This window comes from Antrostomus carolinensis, unplaced genomic scaffold (assembly GCF_000700745.2).
Source record: "Antrostomus carolinensis isolate BGI_N321 unplaced genomic scaffold, ASM70074v2 scaffold55957, whole genome shotgun sequence".
Lineage (NCBI taxonomy): Eukaryota > Metazoa > Chordata > Aves > Caprimulgiformes > Caprimulgidae > Antrostomus > Antrostomus carolinensis.
Window position 1 is genome coordinate 5,055 of NW_010329218.1, and position 20,331 is coordinate 25,385.

The 20,331-nt window shown below is 45.9% G+C and overlaps 1 protein-coding gene across 1 annotated transcript in view; it reads right to left on the reverse strand.

The window, feature by feature from the left end:
* LOC104528431 (tetratricopeptide repeat protein 28) overlaps positions 1-20,331 on the reverse strand; it is a gene marked incomplete at both ends in the record, with an annotated part of 29,053 nt that overhangs the window by 4,829 nt on the left and 3,893 nt on the right. The window contains 2 exons of the mRNA XM_010172440.1: positions 6,673-7,180; positions 20,224-20,331. The exon at positions 20,224-20,331 is cut by the window's right edge and continues 14 nt beyond it. Of these exons, the coding sequence (XP_010170742.1) occupies positions 6,673-7,180; positions 20,224-20,331 (616 nt within the window). The remainder of the gene's footprint in view (positions 1-6,672; positions 7,181-20,223) is intronic.

The following is a 20,331-nucleotide window of genomic DNA, read 5'->3' on the forward strand; positions in this document are numbered from 1 at the left end:
TCCCCCAGTCACTGGCAAGTGCAGCATGCTGTGATTAGGCCCTGCGCATCAGTCTCTTCTTCATTTGTACTGTTAAAGAGAAATCTGAAGACAGAGGCTTTCCAAGTGAGCCTGGAACACGAGGGCTGAAATTTGTTTTCCCAAGGCAATTTGGACCTCACAGATTAATTTTTTAAACTCATGTAGGATTGAAAAGCCAAGTTCCACTACGTCAGGATGAAGCATTCTGTCTGGATTACCTATACCTTCTATCAAAGCAAGTAATTCAAAAATTCTGTTCACTTTCCTCCTAACATGAGGCTTCAGAAGAAGGCAAATTTAGAAAACATGGGCAGAATGAAACAGGGTCAAAGTAGCAAACACAGGGCTGGTGATGACAGTTTGTTTCTCTCTCTCTCTGCATTGCAACTGTTATCAAAGCTGGAGCTCACGGCAGGAGGGACTGGCTCCCTGGTGTCTTAGTCCAGCCCCTGGCCAAGTCCTTCCTCAGCTCCAATGGGCCTGTGGCTCTAATTGATCAGTGTTAGCTACTGCATCTCTGGCTGATGCATGCTGATGTTTCCCTCTGGTATGATGAGGGATGGTGGCTGCAGCAAGGACAGGATGAATTAAGCTAACTGACCCCACACGAGTATTTTGGCCCTCCATCTCTGGTGCTGGGGCTTGGTGGATAGCCACACCGCTGTACACAGCAGAGTGCTCATAGGAAAGACCTTGGATTTCTGTAGAATAAAACACAAAGTAATTACAAGGGGTGGAACTGGATTGGACACAAAGTTACCTAACTTAGAAACTGCAAAAAAACAGCCACTGTGAAAGCCTCCCATTGCTTCAGAAACTAAAAAAGGTGAATTAGCTAAATCTCTGCCCTGGAAATAGCAAGAGGTGTCCCATCTGGAAGTAGACAGAACAGGTGCTGCCCCAAGGAGGCCACACTCCCAGGCCTGTCTCCTGAACGCTGTGTCCCTCACATCTTGGGATGCAGCCAGGCCCTGCCCAGTGAGAAGTAACGCAGTGGGCCGCAGCAGTGAGAAAGCTAAACACACAGCTCACTGAAAACCACCCCTGAAAACCCAGAGCCTCCAAAATGAGGGGACGAGCAAGCTTTTCCTAATCTCTTATTGCTAAATGGACAGATTCCTCAAGGAGTCAACACATGCCATTGCTCTCCAACAGCACCACTTTCCACCTCCTCTGAGGAATCGGGTGTGCAAAAGCACTCAGCTGGAAGTGACGGTAAAAGGGAGAGAGGACAGAAAACAGGTTAAAAGCAAATTTGAGTTTAGCTGACTACCTTGATAAATGGTACTTTGATGAGATTCCTCTTAATGAAGAGTCAGAAAGGAGAAAAGAGGCCAAACCTTATTAAAAATTTTTAGTGGTGACTTTGGCACAAAGGAAGCAAATGCTACTCAAGATGTACTGATGAAACCCAGTTAAGAAGCACTGCTGACACAGAAAAGGATGGGATTATTATGGAGAATACACAATCTTGTGTATCAGAGCAACAAGAATGGTGTGATGAAATTCAGCAGTAAACCACACAAAGACATGCACTTCAAGACTACAAGGGTAGGGAGTCATCATCTGGAAATGAGAAGAGAAGGAGCTGTCCAGTGAATTGATGTACTTCCAGTAAAGACAAATGCAATTCCTGTTGGACGCAGAAGAGTTTAGCAGAAGTGGCTGCTGCAGCATGCGATTGAACTCATCAGCAAGACTCGCTATAAAAGCACATTCATAGATTATTTCCTTATGCTTCATTAATCCCAAGTGTGTCACGCTGAGAAATAAAACACAGCCTTACTTCTCAGGGAACAGAGTAGGGAAAACATCACCAGGACTCTGCCAGGAGCTATCAGCCACAGCTTGCTGAGGTTCGCAGATGCCAACAGGCTCAAATAGAGAGGGATGGGACAGGCAGAAGGACTGGCTGGAAGGTCAGACACCTGGAGCAACTCAGAATAGCATGCAGACCTTTCCCACCACAGGTCTGGCCTGTGATTTGGTGCTTCTGTTGTCCACATGGCACCAAGATGGGAAAATTTAGGCTGAGAAAAAACAATCTGCAAAGCTGCCTGCCTGCAAGAGGTGTTGGAACAGCGTAGAGTGCAAGTTCCCTGCTTTTAGCACCTACTACTTTAAAAAATATATTAAGAGATAATGTCAGGAGCTTGGTATGAAATACATACTTTAGCTTACAATTTCTCTTGTGCCCAAAATATCCTCCTAAATAGCTCTTGTTCTAGTCTGCCTATTAGCCATTACAGTCCAGGCCAGACCACCGCTGTGCTGAGGTTCCTCTGGCCATCTGTGGACCACCAGCCTTAAGATCTGAAGTTTGCTCCTGTCATAAAGTTCCTCTCCATATTTTTCCATCGCAGCCCTCTTACCCTCCTTGGATCAACATCTCTGGTAGCACTGGAGATCATTTTGGCAAATACTCAGCTGACTTGACAGAGAAGGAAAAATCTTTGGTCACAGATGGAATCCAAGGTCATTTAGGAGGCCATAGTGAGCAGATAGGATGCCACAGCTCAGCCCCAAAGCTTAAGCACCCTCAAGAGATTCCACTGTGAGGAACAGGAAAAGTCACTGCACAGTGGCCACTATTAAAATGCCACTGACAGCTCAGGAGACGTGTCCTCGGGAGTGGTGGACCAAAGATGAGGATGCTAGTGAGAAGTCCTATACTCACTCTAATTACCTCCCTCCCTCAACAAGGAGGAACTCACAACTGCCACTTCATACTATACTTGTGGATAGATAAGAACCAGAGTATCTGGGGCTGGAGATAATAGGAAAGCACCAAAAATGGCACAAATTACATTAATTCACAAGCTTTCTTTCCTTAATGATGAATACAGTTAGCACTAGGTAGAAACCTGTATAAGACATCAGCTAAATAATCACAGAAGTTACATTCTACCTATGCAAATCACTGGTTTTTTTTCCAATCCAGGCAATGAATCAGTAAAGTGAGAAAGTATCAGACTAACTTTGGAACAGTCTTTGCAGCTCCTGTGCTGGAGCCTAGCAGGCAGTTACAGCAGAAGTCAAAAGGACCTCCAGTGTCCCACCAGCATTAGCCAGTGCAGAACAAACCTCTGTGTTGTGATGGGGTCACAGCTGTTCCATGGCCTCCAGCTTAGGCTGAGGTAACATTGCTCTTGACCGAATCTGCTCTTTCAGAATTAAATACAAACATGCTGAAAATTGAAACACAGCAACAGTGGTTTTGAAGTTCACCCATGCGGTGGGAGAACCACGTCCCAGCCCCCTCCTCGGTGCTGACAGGAAAGCCCAACAGCATCCAGCATCTGACGCATGCTGTGCTCATGCAGCGGGCTGGATGAGTGCGCCTGTGAGCACTGAGAGATGAGAGAAAGAAGTCTTGGGCAAGTCAGCCAGTCCTTAGCAATTGAGGAAGAGATAGCCAAACATAATCACCATTCTTTAACGCTAATTGCAAAAACGCTTCAAGAGAAAATATCTGGCACCTTTGGACAACACAACAAGCACACAAAGATAGGCACAGAAGTTCTCCTGTAACTGTGAAGAGATGCCAGGCACCAAGGGACAGACTTCACACTGTGTTTTATTAATAATCTGAAGTACGCTCTCTCCATCGCAATGGGAACTCTTAAGAGCTGCAGAGGCTGTAAAGCCAGCTCTCTACATGGAGCCTTGGCATTTGGAAACACCATCTGCTTTGCAAAGGTCGACAGTCTGAGACTTCTAGTTCAACTCCCCATCTCCATGTTGTGAAGGCTTTGGTAACTTGTGACTTGCCCTCAGTCCATTACTTTCTGCTCACCGAGTCACAGAGTGTGTTATATCTCCCTGCAGAGCACTGCAGCAGCTGGGCTATGTTATAATCTGTGTCTGTCTCGCTCAGCATTAGATAGTACACTTAAGAGAGCTTTCCATCTAAATCACTGAAATGCAAACAGAAAATTTCTGTTGCTTCAGCAAAGAGGCCAACTCTAACATTCTGGCTTGGAAACACACATTTAAATACTTTTTTTTGCCTGTCAGCATGGTTATTTTGATGAGGTTTTGTTTTGCGTGTGGATTAGATGAAAGAGTCAATTAAGACTTGACTTTTTAATTGGTACTGTATGCATTTTAAACAACAGTAATAAGACTTTCTCAACAAGAACTGCATGTTCTCTTTCTCCAGTATAACTTAACTCTGACAGAGAAGACATAAAAATATAGACAAATAGCAGCTGAAACGTGAGATTCTGCACTCACAAGCTATGAAAACTATTCTAATACCAAGTGTAGAGTGGCTGAGTCAGCATACCGACTGAAAGTTATATTTAGGCTTAAATCTATCACAAGAAAAACATTCTCTGCTGCACCAAAACCCTTTTCCTTTCCCCCCCCCCCAAAAAAAAAAAATTTCTGGAATTACATGCTGAAAGGATCATTAAATCCAAAGCTGCTGCAAGACAAATAATGATATTAAGATGAACTTTCTAGTCCCAACTTGACTGATTTTGAGCCAGCAAAACAGAGAGAATTTAACCCGCAAGTAAGTACCATGAAGGTTGAGGAACAAGAGAAAGTCGCTTCCTTTTGCAGCAGCACTTGTTTCACTCTGGGATGAGGAAAAGCAACTACAGCGAGTATCAGTGCCTGCAGCAAATTGCTAAGCTCACCTTGTATCAATATTTCTGCACCAGTTTGTTGGGGTTTTTTTTTTTAAATGATGCTGAGTAGCACAGAGACAGACTACAATGAACATACAGGCAGTCAGAAGAAATGCTATAGATCTTTAACTTTAAAGCTCTTTCTTCCAGCAAAAGAGCTGTGGTCTGCCCAATGGCAAAGGGCTCACAAAAACAGGAGGAGAAAATACAGAAAACCCAAGGTGGCTCATCACCACACTGATGTAGGGAAGAAGATAAAAAACCAAGTGACAGCTTCCGTTTCCCCAGACTGCATTTCCTCAGTTTCCTGGATTTGCTGAGAAGGAACTGGGGCAATTCTCTAGAAAGCAGCAAAGGCTTCAGAGGAGAGACGAATGAAAGTGGTTCTGGGCTCTGGAGATTTGCCAGCGCTGCTCAGAGCACATCCATCCCCGTTTTATAGGCATTCACGGCTGAATGCAGCTGTGCCATCTCCCAGTAACTATACCAGCAGAACAGCCTGCAACACCCTCTGGTCAGCTTCCACTGGAAACAGAACACATTAAATTCAGCTTCACAGCAAAAGGAACTTTTCCTCAGTCCTGACAATGAGCTGGGAACCCAGAGCATTCCCCAAGCATAGCCAAGGACATAGTCTCCATCTCCAAGGACCCAGAGTTTACACCTCCCCCTGTTCCCTGCCTGGACAATCCAAAGTCCCATTCCTCCACATGGGTTCCACTGTCCCTGTCACAGACCAGTGGATATCTCACATCTCTGCATCTCCCCAAGGCCAGCCCCATGCTGGCTGCAGAGACTGGGGAGGTAGTTTGTGCTTTGTGAGGTGCATCTCATCTGTGGCTGTTCTGCAAAGAGACTCACAGAGATGTTAAAGGAAGCCAGACGTAAGGCTTCATAGCCCCAGCCCTCTTGCCTGTTGGGTGCTCTGTCACACTAACAGAAATGTCATGAAGGCTTATTGCATCATGCTAAGCATGCCACACTGCTTTTGCCTCACAGACCTATTTTGCCTCACACATTTGCCCTAATTTGTGTAAAGAAACAGATTCGCAAGACTAATTAGAAAGCTTGGACTGTTTTGTTTTCTCCAGTTCACCTTATCTTCTTCATTCAGCTCCTGAAGACTCAGCTATTAAGAGTAATTAAGTAATTCATCAAGCCCTTTTCAATTACCTGCTGTTGATAACATCAGACTACAATTAGCATCTACAAATGAACCAAGTGCCAACTGCCAGATAGAAACAGAAGCTAATTTACAGCATGGGGCAGCCTGCAAGAGCTGAGATTCAAGGGCTGCCAGCAAACGCATATTTTGTTATACCAGTAGTATTTTGTTATACCAACAACAGCCCTGTTCTACCACTCCCAGCCAGCTGAGAACATAGCCTTAATGACAGCTGGAACATCAGCAGCACAAACTCTGCATCCCACGGCAGAGACAGAAACACATCTTTGGTGGCTTCCACATCTGTCACTGAAGAAGTGGCAGGAGTGGACTTCACTTGGATGTAATTCAGTCTTTCCCAGTCTGCCAGCAGGATGCCAATATCTCTCCTTAGAAGAATATGAGACTCCTACACTCTATTAATTGTATATTTTGAAAACAAACATAGTTAGGATTTGACTCATGTTTCTCACAACTTACAAAGCAGCAATATATTGACATACTCAGCTGACAAGCTCCCAAAGAAGTGGCCAGTTAATAAACAATGTCACTTCTTGTCTTAGTGCAAGACTTATGTTGATTTCTGACATCTGAACAGCTCTTTACCTTTTCATTTCCCTTCTGCCATGAGCTTGTGCTTTCTGGTGCCTTTCTGAGCAGGTTAATAATTGAACATGGGATACATTACATTGGCACACAATCTGCCAAGTGCCTGTTTAATTTATTAAGACAGTCTGGTGAAACTGGAGTAACTAAGAAGATAGCACACAGCAAGACTCCTGCTTCCCAGCAGCAGCTCTGATAGTCAAGGCATTCCCTGACAAATTCTGCTCCATGTCAGGGCCTTACCTAGATTAGAGGAGGCTCTGCCTTCAGCAGCGCGGTCCTGCAGGCTCTCGGCAATGTGCAACTGTTCTTCATGGTACTGCTTAGCCCTCTCCAGGTCCTGCATACATCTAGCTGCATGGCCCAAGCCAGCATAAGCTCGCATCTCAATGGCCTTCTCAGCCAGCTCCTGGGCCAACTCCAACACATAGTTGTGGTAGGACATGGCTTTGTCGAAGTTTCTCCGGTAGTGGTAAGCACTGCCCAGGTTGCTGTAGGCTCGAGCTTCTTCCCGCTTGTTGCCCAGCTCCTTGGCTATCTTAAGATGTTGTTCATGGCACTGCACCGCATTTTCAAAATCCCCCATTGCAATGTACACTGCTCCCATGTTGCCCAGCTCCCGCGCCTCAGAGAGCTCATCTTTGGACTGCTTTGCAAGGAGGACACACTGTTTGTGGCTAGCCAGTGCGTTTGGGTAGTCCCCAATGGCTGTGTACACATGGCCCAGACTGCTCAGTGCTGAGGACGCTGCCTGTAGGGATAAGAGAGAAAAAGTAAGTACAAGTATTCATGGAAACAAATCAAGAGGGCCCCAGTCCTAGAAATCAAAGCCACAAAAGGACACACTGGAGAAAGAATGTGACTAATGGCTAGAAAACCTGCTCTCTGCAGTTCTACACCCCTCAGGGCAGCTCAGGCAGAGGCAGTGGGAATGGAATTGACTCAGGAGAACAGGGGTAGGATCACCTCTTTCTCTGAAGCATACAGAGTGTGTGTGTGTACCTGGTAGAGGAGAAGGACAGCACTGCAAAGATGCAGAGACCACTGATGAAACAGAAAGTGATTGCTGCAGAAAACTGTACTCCATGACCAGCCTGAGCTGTCTCACAGAGCAGCACTTCCCTTGTCGGCAGCCGCACCTCAGGTCACCTCTCGTGACTACTTTAACATCTACACCAAGTCCTGCTGATACAGCAAACAATCCTGTGTATGGCAGCTCTTAAGAAAGCAGACAAATAGTAATATTCACCTGCAGAGAACATAGCAAACGAATGCTTGCCCTGTTCCACCCTCTACCCAGTAAGTTCACATCAAAGCAACAGGCTCCTGAGAACCTGCAGGCTGATGCCAAAGCACTGTCAGAGACGTGTACCTAGACATAACCATGCTACAGGCTGAGCCACCATGAGGACCCTGCAGTCTCTTCTTTCCAGGCTAAATAGCCACTGAAAACCTGCTGCTGGAAAACTTGCACACTTGCAGCCAGCACTCGGGAGCTGGGAGATGCCTCTGCTGCTTATCTTGCAATACCAGTAGGCCAGTGTGCAGTCACCAACATCTTCACGTACTTTCTTGGCCAATCACACCATGCTCTGAAGAGCACAGCTCTTACTGTGCAGTATCAGGATCCTTGTAGCATAACATCATTTGTTATTGAGCCCCAAACAACCTTGGGACTGCAACAAAGACAACAGTATTTCAGCAGCTGGAGTCTTTTTCCCTGGGGACATCTTAAATAAATATAGGTATTTGAAAACCTGAGTTCTTACCACCGAGAAACAGCTGTATTTAACAAGACAAATTATCTGAGAATGAGATTCTTTCGCCCACTGCATCGACCAGGACACAGGCTTTCCTGCCACCTGGCAGAGCCAGAGCATATACAGCCAGAGAGCAGGGCAAGGAGCCAAGAGCAGGGACATGTTCCTTCTGCCCAATGCACATCTGCTGCCTCAGCATGGCTGTTCGCTCCAAAGCCTTGACCCCAAGTCCTCCAAGGCCCCTGCACATGCATTTCCTTTGCTACCCAGCTGCTGCTGTGACCCAATTCCACAACAGCCATCTTTTCCAAACCCCCAGAAAGGAGCAGTCAGGGTGAGTGACTGCACAGACATTGGTCTCACCCTGCCCTAGCACCCTAGCTCAGGCTTTGGAGCTTCACTCCAAAAATCACCTCTGGAGGATACCCTGCAGAGCACTGCCACCTTCACTTCACTCCTACCCCCTGCAACTCCTCATCTTGTTGGAAAACTCCACTTTACCAGCTGGACCTCGGGAAGGGACCCAGACACGGGACAGCGGTGCGTTGGGAAGGGACCCGGACGTGGCAGCTGGCCAAGAGGACCGCAGCTCCTTGCTCCCGGGGCACAGGCACTGGCAGAGGTCCCAGCCCCTCCTCGGTGCTGCTGCGACTGGCCGGGCTGTGCAGGCAGAACCAGCTGCCTCCACGCGCGGCAGCGGGCAGGGCTGGGCAGAGGCCCTGCTCCATCTTGGTCAGACTCACTGCGCCGTCCGGGCAGTTTGGTCCTGGACAGGCTCTCGAGTAGTGCAGTGTTTTCGGCTGACACCAGTGAGGAAAGGCTCTTAGCAAAAAGAAGGTGTAAGGGGACCTGTTTTGAGGCTGCTACAAAAACAACATGAAATTTTTTGATCTGAATTTTAATCTATTTTTACGCAAATCTTCATGAAGATTAATATACACACAGTATTGAGTTATTTGCAATCTCACTAGGAAAAAAAAAAATAAAATAGATGCATGCAGACCTCTTGCACAAGCCCAGACCAAAATACTGTGTGGGGCCCATTACGGGCCTCAAGGAGCATTGGAGCTCACTTTGTCTTGCTGGTGAGCAACACGCTGCTGCACAGAACAAACCAGTAGCCCATTATAGGCAAAGTTAAAATCCAGCACAACACAACCAGCAGAACTGATTCAGTGGGCTCAATTAATTCTGAAAGACCACCTCTAAAATCTTTATTTTCAGGGTTCCTAAACCCTTTGCCCAGCAGCATTTCCAGGCTCACAGTAAAGACCTAGAATTCTCAGGACATGCAAAAAGAATTTGTTTATATGGGCAGGAAGACCATCTCTACCCTCTGACATGGCCTTCACAGCAATGCTCCTCACGTGTTTTAATCTGCAGCAGCTTCCACTGTTAACCAACCTGACTGCTCCAAGAGAAGCACTTCTCAATCATCTTGGAGTCTGCATTAGCAGAGTCTAGGGCACTTCTGGCTTCCCCAGGGCTGACTGTGCGCAGTATCTCTTCTCCAGCAAGAAAACTATCAGCGCTCTCTATGTGCTCGTGGGGGCAATCAGTGGAAAGACTGTGGAGCTTGACATTAAAGCAGCGTTTAGGAACAATTTGGTGATTACGTCTGCTGGGGGACCCCAATGACTCACTTCAGGGGGTTAGTAATAGGATTCCAGAAGATAAATTCATCACCGTATACTTAATAAAATCCTCTGCATAATAGGACCCACCGGGAACTTTAAGTGGCTCACACATCAGGCCAACGGAGTAGGGGTATTCCCACATGCACTGGCAGAAGAGTCAAAACACTGCAGTGAGAGTTCAAAGTTGACACATCTGAAACGGATTCCAGCTGTGCTAGCACAAACCTCTGCTTGGTAGCAGGGTGATGGGAGACTACAGCTTCATACCAGTGGGGTTTGGCATCAGCAAACAAAGAAAATCAATGCTCTATATATCTGACAAAGATAAATTTTTTGTGGGGGTTGCTTACACCTCCAATTATGCAATTTATCATTTTAATAGAAAGCAGATTCTTCTACCACTGAGTTGAGGCACAGAAGGGAGTTCTGAAAAAGGTTTGTAATTTCTCTCTTTTTCTTGGGAGCAACAGCCAGTTTAGGTTTTTCAGCTGAATAAGGTAAAGTCTGACGTTAAGCAGATGTGCATCACAGAATGACAACTAATAGGGACCTGGTGACTTGCAGAGATGTGTTTCTTAAGATATTTCACCCTTGCCAGAGAATGATCATTTCCTAATTACGCTACATTTAAACGATTTTTTAACTGATTGCACAGCCATCTTAAATGAGAACACTGTATAACTCTAAAAAGGGCAAGGTGGAAATGCTCTGCCTGGTATCTCACTATAAGGTAGCCTTAATCCCCAAACACAGACACCAATTAGGACTGATCAGAGACTGGGCTTTTACAGCCAAGGTGGAGAAACGGCATGGACTAAGTATTTGTGACAGCAGCATGCTCCTGTATGCTCTTTCTCTCCACTTCCATTCTCCGTCTGGGCATGGGGTAACAGCAGTGCCTGATCCTACACGATGCCATGGAGCTGTACCCAAAAGATCAGCCATGCATATTCATAACATCTGTACTCAGGACAGCTCTTTTCAAGAACCAGTGTACCTCTTCATATGCATGTTCATGCATGCAAGCAAAGATGTCCCGGTTCATTGAGTGTATTTTGGGGGTTGTAGGGTGAAGACAGCTTCAAGAGATTGTTTCTGAACACACACGTACACAAAAACCAATACTTAAATCTGAAAGCATTTATAGGATGAGTTCTGCTGACCTGACCATAAAGAGTAAAATCTCACCATATCTTACATCAGTGTAACTTCTCTGTGTTGAAGTAGAGAGATTAGCTTACAGTAATGCAACACTGTCATCTGCCCGAAACAAAAGGCTTCAAAGGGAACACCGACTTTCAGCTGCTCATTTGGAGATCAAAATCACGCTGCTCCAGTGGAAAATCCATTTCCTCAGTCTCCTCCGCTATCATTTAGGACTACATGTCCAGTTCTGCCTAGAAAACTTGTAAAACTAAACCTGAGTTACTCCCTTAACAGAACTGCAAATATTTTTTACCAAGTTAGCAGAGTTTTGCTGGAAAGCAGAAGCAGCAACTAGTCCACACTGATACCCAAAATACACCAGCCCAGGAACACTAAAAAGTTGACCTCAATATCAAGTCTAGCATGATCTGGGGCTCACATACCTTTATCCCAAGGAGCCAAAATTTGGTAGTTTTCTGGACATAGTCTAAAAAGCTCCTGTGTTAAATCACTTTAGGGAAGATGGCTGACTTGACATTTTTGGTGACAGTGTAAGAAAAGAAGCCCTCATTTAAAACCACAAGCTTCTCTGAGATGGTAACACTGAGGATTGACTCATGCCTCGGTCAAAGTCAGTCCTGGAAGAATAAGCCAGAGCATTACAAACTTGGATCTCACAGAACCAGAGAAGCTCTCTGTGCAGGCAAAGGAATCTCTGACTCCTGCAGTGGTGTGCTGACCTGTGCCAATCCTAACACTGCTCTTGCTCATAAAGCTGGATACCGCTTCACTGGAAACTCAATACCAGAAAGCCTTGGCTGAGGTGGGCCTTCTGAAAACCGGAAGAACTGGTCTCTGAGTTGCAGCTTTTACACGAGTTTTCTGCATCATTTATTTTACTGCAATCGGGTACAGGACTCAGCAGAGTGCTAGGTTTGCAGATACTGTAAGAGGTAAGTAAAAGCAGAAGACTGCATTTTTTTCAGCTAAAATCTGTGTGCTGTGGAGGTCAAGTGGGGACATTTAAAGGAGATCGTCAGGAAGTATTACATTTCCCTTTTGAGTCCCAAGTCCAAACAAAACAGAGCATATGGCCTTTTAGTGCATTCCCAAATTTCCTGCACTGGTCAGATTTCCTTTTGTTCTGCTTAATCCTATCAAATTTGAACCGGACAAACCTGTATGAATCCAGTCAAGCTGACCTGCTCTAAAGACAGAAAGGCAAATAATTTATGCTCTCTTACAAAAAACCAACTACTTGATGCTCAAGTACTATGGTTGCTCACATCACTGAACTCATCCTCTCAGCCACACAGGTAATTCAGTCTAAGATGTAATGCAACACTAGTGCCCTAAAAGACCCAGAATCCATAACTGAAGTCATATGGCAAGTGTTTTCCCAGCAGCCAGTTCCTGGCCTTCCTCTAGGATATGAGGGAGTTTGCCCCAGATCCCTAAAGAAGCAAGGCTACTGCTTGCAACAAGAGGCTGAAAACAATGAGGCAAAGGACAGGACTGCACTTTTTAATGAGGGTTTCAATGTATACCTACATCACAGGTCAGATTTTTGAGTCCCAGTGGTTAATCAGAGGCCCGTCAAAGACCAGCTGTTTGAAGTGTAAGTATACACAGGAAGAATGTGAACTGGAAAGCGCATGTCTGTAACTTTGTACGTCCAACAACAGAGCCAAACATCTGGGCCAGACAAAGACTGAACTTTAGTGAATTGAACAATGCTGCAAAAAGTGTTCAGGAAGATATTCTGCAGACTGAGTCAAATCTCTCATGAGTTCTCATTAAGCTGAAATCACACCACCTGCAGAACCTAAGACTTCAAGGGCACTAGGGGTAAAAACAAAGCTTCTGTCCTGTTAGGAAATCTGGAAAACCAATCTGTTCCACTCTCACCTAACTGCACTGGCTGCTTCACAGCCCTTCTTCAGCAGCCCTCTGCAGAGGGACTCAGCACTCCTGCACGACCCTGATCTGCTCAGTCGGGTCCTCCAAGCAAGTGGCCAGTATTGATGTCTCAGTACAATAAATCAGATCATCCTCAAGTCTAGTACAAAATCAGCAGTGATTCCGGAAGACATGAATCAGGATCTACAAATGCCTCCCCAAAAAGCTGGGAAAACACTAGTGCTGGTCTCCTGGTAAAGCAAGCAAACTCTTTGGTCCTACAGAGTCCACAAGATGACAACACTGCTTTTGGTGTAAAGGGCATATGTCTTCTAAAACAAAAAACACTCAAGCCACAGTGAGTCTCAACACAGTAACAGTAGGGCACATGTGCCACTACAGAAGAAAAGGGAGAGAAAACAAAAGCGGAAAAACAAATACCTTCTCTGCCTGTTTTCTGCAAACCTCTGTTGCTTACTTGCAGCAAGTACTACCTTCCTATTTTTCCTCCACAGCCTCTTTCTGACATCTTAGTCAATGTTTTCATGCATGACAAATTGCTTTAGCCTGAAGACTCTTTCCAGTTCTCATTTGTGAGGTATTTATATCCTGTCCTCATTTTCCAGACTGTTTGCAAACATAACAAGATAACTGCAGTCATAAGATTTTCAGATTTTTTGTTTCTAAAAAATTTGGCAGGACTAGGGACAGACCATCTCTTTATATGGCTGAGTCCCACACAAAATGCCACGGTCAGAAAAACTGCTGTGGACTCCCTTAAGCTGCACTTAATGAATGCATCTGATTCTCAGTGCTCCACCTGAATTGATGATAATGAAGCACAAATGAGGAAGCAAGTGATCAGGTGACAATCACTTCAGGATTTTCAGTGAATACACAAAGTTGGCCCTATGAGAAATTATATTTTAAAACACCTGAAAGCCTCTTGATTGCAATGGAAAAGGATCACTGCTACAAATGACAACCCATGCAAAGCTAAATTCTGCATAGAAGAGGGGTGGCACCCAGCCAGGATTATACTCTCTTCCAGTTCCTCTCCTGGCCTTCTCCACACCAGTGTAGGAAGTAGCACATGTAACAAGACAGTTTAGTCAACAGTTCACTACATCACATAGATACAGAGACAGAATTGACACATAACTCGTTAGCAGAGCCTGAATCAGCCCCAACCCACGTTTAAGAGCTGTTCATCATACAACTGAAAATTTACGTTAAAAACGCACTGGATTGATCATAAGCAATATGGACACTAAAGAACAACAAATGAATTGAGAAAACATTCCGTACCGCAGAAATGTCATTCTTTGCTTCTCGAAGGTACATGTACTACAGAGACAAGTGCACTTCTGCTTGCTATATGCTAGCTAGTCCAGGTTTTTGGTATAGACATGGAAGCTGTTACTACTACCAAGTAAGCAAAATACTTTTTCTAGAACCTCATCACACAGTCTGAACAGTTCCTGCTCAACACACATACCCTTAACAGCCACAGATGTCTCCTAGGGGCTGGTACATGCCAGGACACCAGCTGTGCCTGCCCTGAAGGGAAAAGACAGACCTCTGCATGCTCCAAAAACGCAATGCACAGGCTCCTCTCAGGGGCCAAACAGTTGCAATGGGACTGAGGAAGCTGTTCACAGCTGCAAGAGCAACTCTCCATGAAGCGACTTGGCTTGCTCTGAGAACTGCGATGACAGAGTGGGGTGACAGCAGAGCAGCACCACTGACTCCGCAAGGACGTGGGACAGCACAGCCACATGGCAGAACATGAGGGCTGCCCCCATCCCAGCTGCGAGGTCAGGCACTGGCACTGCGGAGAGGAAAAGCTCTGCCTGCTGTTGAGCGTGAGCTCTTCTCCAGCTTCATCTCAGTGCCAGGCTGCAGCAGTGCAAACCTGGGGGAAGTCCACACAGCTGTGGAAGGACTCTGGATGCCTGACAAGGTAACCAGGAGGGGAATCCAGCCCACAACTAATCAGCTGCATGTGTTCTGATGAGCTCACTCCACACTGACATGCCCTATGATGGTTTCTCCAGAGAGGAAGGGTTGCGCAGAGTGATGCTTCCAGCCAAATCTGCAGCACAACTGCACGCACAGGGACCCTCACAATTGAGGCACAAACAGTTGTAATTTCATCTCTGGCAGGAGCTCTGCGGCTGCCAGCACAGTCCAAACACAGAAATTATTTTGGGTCAGGAAGGGATGTGGGCAGGCAGCCAGGGAGGCACTCCATGGATCGGACAAGCTCTCATGCCATTCATTCAGAACGAAGTTTAGCTAGGGGCACACACACCTTGCTCAAGCATGAGCCACAGCTAATACCACCCTGACACGATGACTTGGAGCCCTTTAGCTTGCAGTGCCGAGGGTGACCAGTTTATGGCATTGGCAGCACCCCAGACTTTGCACAACCATCCCAGAGCATGGTGGCCCAGAACACTGCAGGCAAGGTTCAGAGCACACCGGAGGGCCCCACAGTCTATTCTAGGAAGAATGAAGACAGAGTCGCTCCTGAAGGACAGTTGTGCCACTTCTAACTCAGACTGTGTTCCAGTCTTCTTTATCTAACTCAGAAGAATATGTATTTCTAAAATGACTGTCAAGGAACATGAAAAAAAAAAAAAATCCTTTTGCCCTGTACCATAACGCACACAAAGAGTTCAGGCAAAAGACTATAAATATTTAGAGCTTCGTTATTTACTGAAGATGTGGCTTGTACAGACAAAGCACAGCAGGAAGGACACCTGGAAAGCATTTCCCCTTCAGGAAGGGGCAGAAAACCTTGGTTTCACAGAATTTACAGATTTCAATAGAAAGGAGTGATCTGTCTTTGCTTCTACATCTCCTTCCGAAAACAAGAAAGTGAAATGTGATCTCTGACTTGCACAGCCTGACAGTAAGGAGCCGCAGTTTACAAAATGTAGGAGCAAACTTTATGCTGTGTTTCACTGCTGGCTCAGGCATGCTTTAAAGAGGACTGGGAAAAGCTACTAGAATTGCAAACCTAAATAACCACCAGTGGCTGAGCTGCACACAAAGTATGTTCTGACAGTTGCAGAATCTGCAAATTCCCAACTGAATCCAGACGCTGATTATGTCTCTCACAGCAATCGTATTTCACTGACACTCCTCCTCCAGAGATGCATCGTAGCCAGTTATCCCTGACAACCTTCATCACGACAGTCCTCTGCTGCCAGCAACGGCCCCTCATCGCAGACAGCTCCACGGTAATGCTCTCTCTGCAGTAGAAAGTGTAGCAATTAACTGGCTTCTTGAGCCTCCTGAGCTTCCAGCCCATGGTTTCCCTTTATAATGGGAATTTCTGCATTCTGATGTTTCCCCTACCACACAAGAACTTTCACAGAAATGCAAGATCATGGTGACACAGAAAACCCATGAAAGGCTTAATAAACACCTTTCTTCTATGCCACTTAACCACCCAGTTCTAATCATCATCTTCATCATCCCCTTTTCCTGCAGTCAGCCTTTATGAAAAGAATCTGCTGAAGCTGCATCAAACATGAACTCTGCCTTACACTTGCAATAATTTTTCAAAAACACCTTGAAACAATAGAATATAATTAATCAGACTGGTTACTGAGCATACCCACCTGCTGCAGATGATTCTCAGAGTCCCGTATGCTCATGGAGAAACCCAAGCGCAGCAGCCAGTGGCCACAGTAACAACTGGTCAGCAGCTGTCTGTAATGGTCACTGAGCCCTAGCCAGTTCTGCATCTATTCCTTCCAGAAACAGCTGCTTCTAGAAGGAAGGTGGGGGGAAATCCCTTCAAAACTGGGCCAAGAATGACTGCTGCAAGCTGCTGGGCATCCTGAGTCAACACAGCGGTAAGCTGGCACTGACAAAGCCCGTCAGTCTGTCCTCTACTCTTCTCCGGGCCCCACTACCCTTCCCATGGTCACACTCCCTCAAAAAAGGGGCAGCAGGAAACAGACTCAAGTCGTTCAGCTGCATCTTCATCCCAACCCCAGGGAGAGTTCAGGAGCTCAAACAATCCTCTTCCTCACCCAACGTCTTCTGTTCGTTCCTGCCTAGCAAAGAGGGATGCTGCATCTTTAATGAAAGACCCAGTTCAGCTACAAATGTGCTGGCCAGGCAACACAGGAGCTGCCAGCACCCAGTGGCTTTCTGGCAACATCATCGTTCCCAAAAGCTCAGCGCTGGCAATGCACTTTCACACAAGCATTAATTTTATTATGGTTAGTTTATGATTTTGCCTTCCTGCCCTGCTATTTTTGAATGCAGGGCTGTAATAGAAGGCGTCTGATGGCTCAGGGGAGAGGGGAGCTATTACATTGCGGAGTCCCTGCGGTACCGGTGGCCTCTGCAAGACAGGATTCAAGCAGAGCCTACGTGAAGGTTTGGACACTGAACCTGAAGAGGGGCTCCACAGCTTTCCTTTCCCTTTCCATGTCTGCTTGGCAGTCCTCACAGCTTCGAAACACTCCCTCAAGTGGTACTTTTCCACATGAAATGCTTTGTAAGGAAAACAGGTCATTCCAAATGGTCATCAAGAACAGCCGCTCGTCCTGAGAGATCACCCCCCGTTAGCTCTACCTTGGCACTCTGGCCTTACAGAATTTGTAATACAAGACAGTTCTGCACACCTGCAGAGCAGTTAGACATGAAGAGGAATAGGGACAGGGGAGACTGGTGTTACAGGCATTGAAAGCTTTCACGTTTACTTTTTGACTTCAATCTTTCCTCTGGCCCTGGCATAGCTCATCAGTTATATTACCCTTCTGTTGTCAACCTTTTTAGGATGGTATCCTACTGACCACAGTGACCATATACAAAGCTCCACAGGAAGCAAAAAACGGACAGAAAGAAAGACCAAGTACCTTATGATTTCTAGTTTCCTGAATCAATTGTACTTTTAAGTCTGATAATTCTTCCAGAACTAGCTCATCTGAATTTCTCGACCAGCCACTGCAGCTAGTCAAAAAATCCAACCCATCACTTAACTGTGATGGAAAGCACTGAAACAACAGCGGGGATGGCTACTTCGTGGTGCCTATTACAGCATCTTGCTAAGAACCAGTCTTCTTACTCGTCTGCGTAGACCAAAACCATGTGTATGTTCAACACCCCAAGGTCTCTCTTGGAGATGCTAGAGGTATGCCAAATCCCAGCTACTTCTGTTCCATTCTTTCTCTGGGCACAATTGTCACAGGACAGCCTGAACTTTTCCCCACACCATGACTGCAAAGCATGATGACCTGTCTGGACATGCAGATTGTGCTCAGTGTGATACGGTGCTTGTAACAGGAGCTGCACAGACAACTTGTGCCAAGGAGAGAAAAACATTTAAAATCTTCAGTCCATCTGAGCAGCTTACATGTTTCCCCACTCAACCGACAAAGTTTCCCTTCTCAAGGCTTGCACAGGGGAGGATAGATCCGAGTGCTACAGCCAGACCCTCTGCAACTTCCTCCTGGCTTTATGGGCGACGCAATCCAGCAGAAGCCCCCAGTACAAACATTTGCTTCAGCCACCTCAGAACCCAATGCTCCCTCTGAGGGCAGCAGTCTCCCATACAAAGAAGCATTTTTACCTTCTAAGCCAATTCTCTGTGCAGTTGGAGGTAAAACCATTACCTCATTACAGTCACACACCAAATTCCCTTCTGGTGGAATTCACATCAGCACTACTGCAACTTTATAACATTTGCATTACAAAAATGTCTGCAAAGGAGGCCAAGAAAAACAGCTTTTTGTTCAGAGGAAGCTCTGTGGTCAAGATGATGTCATCAGAAAGCGCCAAATTAATTTCCTGTGGTTACATCCTACAGGAAATCCAAGAAGCTCAGCTTTCTTGCTAAACCAAGTAGTCACTTGTTGTCAGTAACTGTTAATTATGTGCACAGATGTGTCACAAACTAAGAACTATCACGATTAGCCTTCATTCCCTGGATTCCTTCCAGAACAACCGTTGGGATCTGTTTAGATCAGGGCCCTGAAGTCAGCGAAATGCACCAGCACTCGTGTCCCTCTGGGGTGCACAGGCTGCTGCCACACACCAGCACAACAAGTTTCCTGCTATTTCCTTCAGCCCTCTCCCAAAACCAGGGGGATCTGCTGCTTAGAGAAACACCATGGAAGAGTAGCAGCTACGTAGATAAGACTTAGCAGGAACAGGGATCAGTAATCAAAAAACCGATAAAAACAATTATGAGTAACAGCTTTTCTGCTCTGCATGAACAGAAACAAGGAATCAGGAGTGATTCAAGAGGTTTTCCAGCTGGTAAAATAATCATTAAAATGTCTAGCAGGTCCCTCCCCCAGTCACAGTTCTTCCACAACCTTCTGAAAGATGCATCTCTCCAAGGCTTACTTGGTATTTAAATTATAAAATAACACTTCAGTAAAACACTTAGCTAATTCAAATGGATCTTTTCAACAACTTATCAGTGGGAAACTGATCTCCCTCAGTTTTTAGATCTTCCCAAAACTACTTGCATTTACATGAATTCACATCTGCCCCACTGCCACGCAATCCACAAGCCCTCCAGTTTCCCATTTACAGCAGAGGGGAACCCACTGGAGTTGGGGGAAATAGGTTTTGTATCTGTAACTCGCACTAAAATTGTGATTCTGTCCTTACAGTGAACTTTTGGTAGAAGTCTCTTGGGACAGACTCTTCAGTCCATGTAGCAGGCTTCCCTGGCCTGGCAGGGAGCCCAGCATAACACCTCAAGAGCTGAATGGTAAAATGGCCAAGGCAAATCAGATCCAGTCCAAGCAACCCTTACACAACATTGTATTTTCAGGTTTGCATGGATTCTCTTTCTTTTCACTACTTTTTAAACAAAGCATATTTTGTGTGAAATTTGGGACAGGGAGCTAGCTCGTGACTCGTCTAGAAAGGCACAACATAGGATGCACCCTAACAGAGTCCGAATCAGCAGCACCTGTATCACAGGGAAAACAACAGCTGATGGCAGCCAGGGATCAACTGCAGAGATACTGTCCTTACACCTGCTCAGCAGTAGCTTCTACCCTCAGACCATAGAGCCCATGCACCGTGGGCAAGTGGACAGGAAGGGAAAGGGAGACAGAACGACTTGCTCAGAGCCACGTGGAGACTTAAGACGGGGGAGGCAAAAGGACAAACCAAGCATCCTGCCACTCACACTCACGTACAGTATCCACCAGTAGATTTCCTTAACAAAAGACAAGTAAATGGCTAGGAAGATAAATCGCATAGCTTCCAAATTCTCAGAATAATGGGGCAGACAAGGCTCCTTAACACTCTCTAGAAAACCACAAAAGTGCTGACTCCATATTTGGTCTATTTAATAAGCTTCCTACCTCTCTGTCCTTGAGTTTCATGGCGAGCACCAGCTGATGTCTGTGGTTAGTAAGAGCCTCCCGGTAATTTCCTTTGGAGAAGAATGCGGAGCCCAGATTTCCATGAGC